This window comes from Cladosporium halotolerans, assembly GCF_011745625.1.
Source record: "Cladosporium halotolerans strain TM138-S3 chromosome Unknown Sca7, whole genome shotgun sequence".
Classification (NCBI taxonomy): Eukaryota; Fungi; Ascomycota; class Dothideomycetes; order Cladosporiales; family Cladosporiaceae; genus Cladosporium; species Cladosporium halotolerans.
The window spans coordinates 1,008,111-1,015,135 of record NW_027191458.1 but is presented as its reverse complement, the minus strand read 5'-3'; the positions used below and the strand labels follow the sequence as shown (position 1 = coordinate 1,015,135).

Genomic DNA, 7,025 nt, shown 5'->3' with positions numbered 1-7,025 from the left:
TTCATTCCCAGACATCCATGTTCATATCATGTCGGAATGATGAACATGACATGACGTAATGAACATAATGAACATAATGGACTGTCGGTGTACTCTCTGGACGGAGGACACTGAAGCGAATCGATCTCTGCAGGGGAAATCATTGTTCCCTTCCCCTCGACACTGCCATTCTGTAGGCCATATGGCAAGGGAATGTCCGTAGAAAGCAGCAGTTGCCCTTCGCAAGCGGTAAACCAAGATTCAGAAGGACCGCAAATCATGAGGCGAAAGTTATACCGAGAATAGGCGGCCATCGGAGTCAGCTGGAACTGCGTCTCCCATTCTCGGACTCTGAGAGAGACTGGTTGAGGCGGCTGGTGGAATTGTATGCCAGAGAGCTGGATGATTTGTGTGTCGTCCGCATGATCACCTATGATTTGCAGGCTTGCTCTGATTGCGATCTGGAGGAAAAGCGATGGCGATAGCAATGACTCACCTGCATTGCTTCGCTTATCCAGCCACTGCAACTCGTCGGTTCTCAAAATGTTCCTCCAACACATCGCAAGGGGGTTGTCGTGAGGTACTCTTGAGCCAAGGATCAAATCACGGCGATGCTGTCTGAAACGATGAGTCCGTGAAATACGACTCTCGGCCCAATGGACGGTGGAGTGATCCCAGGGGTAGCAAGGATAATCGACTAGAACCCGATGCTTCGTGTGCGACAGTCCAAGTGCACCGGCACCGTCGCCTTCTATCGCCATGGGTATCCGAGCTGAGATCATGGCGCCAACTGATGAGAACAGCGCCAAAGTGTCGTGGACTCCCCTGGTCAAGGTGCTGAAGTATTCTGGCGTGTTACCTTGTCCAATGGCGTTGGTGATACTGTCGATGGCAGGGCCTTTCAGTGCGGGGTGTGGTCCGACCTCTAGGTAAGCATCTACATTCTCTAGCTTTGCCAGACTTGCAACGGCGTCACAGAATCGGACAGTCTGGGTCATATTCTTTGCCCAATACTCTGGAGTCACTTCTGCCGCATCCACGGGGCGTCCGTACACGGAAGAGTGCATGGTTGTGTGTGCCCCAGAGTTCGCAGTTCGTATGGGTGACACTCCGGCCTTCTCCAGCGCGTTCTTGTATGGCCCAGCCAGAGGCAACATATGATGCGAGTGAAACGCAGTGTCGACACGTAGCTTGCGACAGAAGACGCCTTCTTCCTTGAATCTCGCCACGATTTCGTCAATGCAGGAGCCATCGCCAGAGATAGTGCAACTGGACGGCGAATTCACAGCCGCGAGGTCTACCTTGCCATCGTAGGCGCTTAGCATTCGTATGCACTCCTCGGCGCTCATTGAAATTGCAGCCATGGCACCCGGCTTCGCGGCTGAGGCAGCACTCATAAAGATGCCGCGGTAGTAAGCGATGATGATGGCATCTTTGAGCGTCAGTATGCCCGCCGCATACGCTCCAGAGATCTCGCCAGAGGAATGCCCCACGCACGCTACAGGTTGGATGCCCAGAATTTGCCAGAAGCTGATCAGGCCAAGCTGTAACGCCGTGCAGAGTGGTTGGGAGTAGCGCGAGCTGTTGACGTTCGACTTGGAGGGCAAGAGACAAAGCTCATTACGCAGCGTCCATGACGGCGGGTCTGGCAATTGGGACAGAATGCGGTCACACTCATCGATGACGGATGAAAACCTTGCGCAGTGATTCAGAAGCTCCTTGCCCATCTGCGCCCATTGAGCTCCTTGTCCGGTGAGCACAAAAGCAATGCGTTTATGACCTTGGGTGCCTTGAGATGTTATGACAGCAGGCAGGTTGGTGTTAGTCTCCGGGCGTAATTGCTGGACCAGATCCGTGGTGGATGAAGCCACGAAGAACTGGGACTTTCGCAAGAGTGACCTGCGCAGGATGGAGGTGTACGACACGTCGCCGATCTGGACGCTTGGGTCTGAAAGATAAGTGGCCAGATCTTCCCTGCTTCGAGTGAGAGCAGATTCAGTCTCTGCAGAGACTTTGACGAGGAAGTGCTTTACTAGAGGCGCAGTGTCTGGCTCATGTGTGCGCATGTATTGTTGAAGAACAACGTGACCATTCGCTCCACCGAAACCGAAAGAGTTAATGCCAGCCATGCGTGCGCGGCCCTCCCTCGCGGGCCAAGGAATGGTTGAAGTTGGGATCTTGAGCTCCTCGAAGTTGATCTTGGGATTCGGCTCAGAAAGGTGAAGCTGAGCAGGCACAACGCCACGTTCCAGGCACTCTATTGTCTTGATGATGCCGATCAGAGCGGCGCAGGCTTCAAGGTGGCCAACGTGGCACTTTACGGAACCGGCGATTAGTTTCTGCCCGCGCTTTTCGTTTGCAAAGACCCTTTCGATAGCGTTCATCTCAATCGGATCTCCTACTTTGGTTCCTGTCCCATGGGCTTCCAGATAATCCAGGTCATCGGGGATCACGCCAATACTGGCGTACAACTTGCGGATGTTCTCTTCTTGTGCCTCGCCCGAAGGTAGTGTAATGCCGTTGGTTCTCCCGTCTTGGTTGAGTCTGGAGCCACGGATGACCGCCCTAATGGGATCGTTGTCTGCGATTGCCTTCTTCAGAGGCTTCAAGACAATCGCCATCACACCTTCTCCGCGAGCGTAGCCGTCACCAGAAGCGTCGAAGGAGTGACAACGTCCGCGAGGACTGAGAAACCCAAGTTCGCTCATCGTGACAAACATGTCAGGGTTGAGGATGAGGTTCGCTCCACACACCACGGCTTGCTCCGCCTCGCCAGCTTTGAGGGTGTTGATCGCTTGGTGCAACGCTGTCACGGTCGATGAGCACGCAGTGTCAATAACCATAGATGGTCCATGGAGATTGAAGAAGTAGCTGATGCGATTCGCCGCAATCGAGTTTGAGGTTCCCGTTGAATGATACTTTGGAGTCGTGTCAACATCCCGCAGTAGACTTGTGCCATAGTCGCTTGTGAAGAGACCCGCAAAGACAGCGGTATCTGACCCCTGAAGTTTATCCAATGGAATTCCGGCGCTTTCAAACGCCTCCCAGCAGATCTCCAAGAGCAGTCTTTGCTGAGGATCGATGGCGGCAGCTTCAATTGGAGCAATGCCGAAGAAAGAGTTGTCGAAGCGGTCGATACCGTTTTTCAACAGGTAGGCGTGGCGTACATTCGTCAAACCTTTTGTCTTGCCGTTTACTTCGTCGTAATACCCTGAGAATCGAGCGCTCGTGTTGAATTGCCAGTCTTCGCCTGCTACCATTGATCGCCACAGCTCAGAAGGGCTTTCTGCACCGGCAACACGGCAAGACGTGCCGATGATGGCGATTTCTTCTCCTGAGATAGACATAGTCGAATGATTGCAAAAGAACGACTCTGTGCTGTTACCTTTGCTTTGACGATGATGCTTATGATCTCGAAGCATTGTGATATACCTGTCGTCTTTACTTACCTCTCAATTCATCGACATTGTCTCTACGATCTGCGCGGTCCGAGATGTCGTATTGCTCCGCAAGATCCAATTCAGTCCGCAGCTGAGAGCGAGGCGAAAGCCGCATGATCATCATCCCCAGCCCGCATGTAAGCACTGCAGGAACCGCTAGTGTGATTCACCTGCGTCTCGTGTATGCTTGGTATGAGATTGCGGCGACGCTAGAGGCACCTTGCGGAGTGGCGCAATGCCATTCGAAGACCGCATTTTCAGCTCCCAGATTGACATTTCCCGGAGGAATTGTACTGCTATAAGACATGTGTTTCCTTTCGTGGCCACAGAATGGCGTGCACAAGCAACAGGACTTACCCGAAATGGCGATCGGCAGCAGGACCAAGATGATGCTCGTTGCGATGCTAGCACTTTTGTCTCAGCGATCCCTTGCGGAGGACTGGACTCAGAAACTTTTGTTCCACGGAACGTCGCTCATCCTGCGTCCCGATTACAGCCACCATGAAGCAGCCAATCACACAGCCACTGCAGCAAACTTCTACTGCTACTTCGGTCAGACTGGATACATCAGCTTCGGATGGTGAGTAAGTGGGGCGCTTTCCATGGACATAGACTCACTCTTTCAGGTGGCTACCGGCAAGTGCAGATGCGGACTCTACCCCTTGCCATCCAGACAACGAGGTAATTGGTCATCCTCAAGCACCATTTTTGAGACTCACTCACTGACACCAGCGTTAGCAATTTGACTGGTTCGAGTACACGACATCCAAGATTGAGTGCACAACCACCAAGTGTCACGCACACATGGTGAACTGGGACAATGTGCCGAAGCCTAAGCAGCCTTTCTTCGAGGAGGATTACGTCTTCCAGACAGTGAACTCCTTGTCTGACAACGCAGGGCGTTTCCACCTGGGCTACTTCGACGGCGAGGGTGGGGCTCTGGCGGTGGGCACCGCGCGACCTCTGAGCTTCAACGAAGAGACAGAGGCGGAATGCCGCAAGGCGTTGCGCATGCTCCGCCACGTGCAGGCCACGCGGAAGATCGAGCTGCCATTCGAGCTCTCTGACGTCTGCGGAGAGGCAACCATCTCGAAGGCCGGTGGGACGCAGACGCCGCTAGCGCTGCCTTGGGTGGGATGAGAGAGGGAGTCCGGGTCCTGCACGCCTGACTGGAGGAATGGAGCTAGCTGCATAGTGGTAGAGGCTGCCAAAGAGTCCTAACGCGGTGGACCTGAAGATGCGGACGGAGATGACGATGATGCATAGAGACGGCGAGTGTAGAGAAGCGAAGGGGAAGGATTGGAAAAGTGGGCCCCTGCGGTGGAAGCAGGGAAGTCGATGCGGGCGGTCCGCCCTCGCCTCCGCTCCGCTAGTGCGACGGACCATTATTATTACCGAATGCAACATTCCTTACGTCCACGTCCGTGTCATTGCTGCTCCATCCCACTGTGTTCGATCCGGAGAATGCATCTCAACATGACTTCTGAAGCCCATAGTCTTGGGAAGCGATGGGACGAGCGATGGCTGGCGTGGTCATATAAGCTCATCTCGCCATCGCCCAGCGATGCATACACAAACCATCACAAGTCGGGCTAAGAGGACCATATTCTTCAGCAATGGCGAGTGATTCTCAGAGCCTCGCTGTCAGGCGAGCGCTCTTTTTCACCGGCTTGGTGGTGCTCGCCGAACCATTGGCCGCGACTATGCTTCTGTCGTTTGTGGTCTTCATGGTCCGCGATTTTCCAGCTGTGAACGAACGCTCTGTCGCCTTCTGGTGTGGCGTTATCAGTAAGACCATAGCACCACACGACCTCCATTCACCACTTGAATCGGCTGACACTGCCTTAACAGCGTCCGCATTCTTCGTAGCCCAGGTCTTTACTGCACCGTTGTATGGCGCCGTCAGTGACCGCCTCGGACGCAAGCCGGTTCTCTTGTTCGGTCTCGTCGGCTCCGCGGTGTGTACTGTACTTTATGGCATCTCTGGAAACTTGACGATGGCCATAATATCCCGAGCCCTCTGTGGGTTTTTCAATGGTACGGAGAATACCAGTTCATCGTCCTGGTCCTGGCTTAACGCTTTTTATGCTAGGCAACGCTGGTGTCTCCAGAACGTCAGTGGGAGAGTTTGCAGCCAACAATGGTATCCACCAAGGTCGCGCGTTCTCGATATTTGGGCTTTGTACAGCGATGGGTACCCTCTTGGGGCCTCTTCTAGGCGGCTTCCTGTGTCAACCCACAGAGAAGTACGGCTTCACGGGGCCGGCTGGGATTTTTGCTCAATATCCATATCTACTTCCCTGCGCTATCAGTGCATGCTACAACATCATTGTCGTAGTCCTTTGCATTCCCTATTTGGAGGAGACTAATCTGGATATATCGAAGCCGTCTCGAGAGCTCGCAAGAACTGAAGACGAGGAGACCCCTCTCATCGCTCCAAGAGGTGATGAGGCGACCTTGAAGTCGGCACCAAAGCGTACTCGCAGCCTCGTTCTACTTATAGGCGGCCATGCGTTAGTTACACGTCTTAGGGTGTTGACGCTGCCTGTTCTAACTTGATCACAGAATCATCGCCCTCCACGCTATCTCTTTTGACGAGATGTATCCCGCAATAGCAGCGACCAAATTACCTATCGGCCTGGGATTTACCTCAAGCGACATCGCAAGAACTCTTCTCTTCCTCGGCCCGATTGTGCTCACTGTACAATTCGTAGGCTACCCGATGCTTTCGCAACGGCTGACGTACGCGACCCTGTGGAGAATATCTTCTATTCTCTTCTTGGTCGTATACATCTCATTCGGCTTCGTTCTTGAACTGCCCAACAAATCATTGCTTCAGTGGAGCTGCCTCTACCTTCTACTCGGAATGCGTATCGCGGCCGTCGTGATCGGTTACACGAGTGTGGCAATACTGGTGAGAGCTCCGCTTGTTGAGATCAGAACTCGATCTTTGCTAATATGTTTCTTATTCAAGCTTACGCTGTCCGCTCCGCCCAACCATCGCGGCATCACTGTGTCATTTGCACAAGCCGCGATTTCGGCGAGCAGAGCCGTCGGTCCAACTGTTGCGGGCGCTTTATGGTCTTGGGGCTTATTAAACGGGCTGAAGGCACCGTTCGATCAAAACATCTTGGTAAGTTGGCCTCGGCTCAAGTTTAGTCTATCACTAATCAATCCCCCAGTTCGTCTTTCAGTGCATTGTGGCTACTTTGCAATTGGTAACGTCTTTTGGTCTTTCGATTGAGAGCTCGTGAGAAGAATTTGGGAGTACATCGAGATAGCTGAGACATGGCACACGTATCAGTCTATAGAATGTGCTTCAACTAGCACAGAACTACTTTGCTGTTCCACAGCATAATCTGATTTCGATTAGCGCGAGGACGGGATGACGACCGTGGCGCGTGGGGAGAATGTAACCCAAGCTCTGCAGAAGCTGATCCCCAGAGACCTGCCCAGAGGGAGCATTCGAGCATTTGCGAGCGAGCTGAATGTATCGAGCGGACATGTTGATTGACTCGAGCTGCAACGATCTGCACGAAATGGTTGAGCAAGGCGCATTTGGCGGAGTTCATGAGTCAACCGCCAGAGCCAGACAGTCAGGAAGGA

At 53.3% G+C, this 7,025-nt stretch overlaps 3 protein-coding genes across 3 annotated transcripts; 2 read left to right on the top strand and 1 right to left on the bottom strand.

Moving 5' to 3' along the window:
• Positions 1–577: 577 nt before the first annotated feature.
• On the bottom strand, positions 578–3,534 carry WHR41_03129 (uncharacterized protein; the record flags this gene model as incomplete). Its single annotated transcript, XM_069371735.1, has 3 exons — positions 578–597; positions 722–3,313; positions 3,429–3,534. The coding sequence occupies 3 exons, from the start codon at positions 3,532–3,534 to the stop codon at positions 578–580; spliced, it is 2,718 nt and encodes a 905-aa protein (XP_069231566.1).
• A 247-nt stretch (positions 3,535–3,781) lies between these two features.
• On the top strand, positions 3,782–4,559 carry WHR41_03128 (uncharacterized protein; the record flags this gene model as incomplete). The annotated part of the gene is made up of 3 exons (XM_069371734.1): positions 3,782–3,999; positions 4,046–4,100; positions 4,158–4,559. 3 exons carry the CDS (start codon positions 3,782–3,784, stop codon positions 4,557–4,559), a joined length of 675 nt encoding a protein of 224 aa, XP_069231565.1.
• A 286-nt stretch (positions 4,560–4,845) lies between these two features.
• On the top strand, positions 4,846–6,773 carry WHR41_03127 (uncharacterized protein). The gene is made up of 6 exons (XM_069371733.1): positions 4,846–5,207; positions 5,271–5,456; positions 5,512–5,932; positions 5,985–6,333; positions 6,394–6,552; positions 6,602–6,773. Exons 1-6 carry the CDS (start codon positions 5,036–5,038, stop codon positions 6,671–6,673), a joined length of 1,359 nt encoding a protein of 452 aa, XP_069231560.1. The 5' UTR covers positions 4,846–5,035; the 3' UTR covers positions 6,674–6,773.
• Positions 6,774–7,025: the final 252 nt, after the last annotated feature.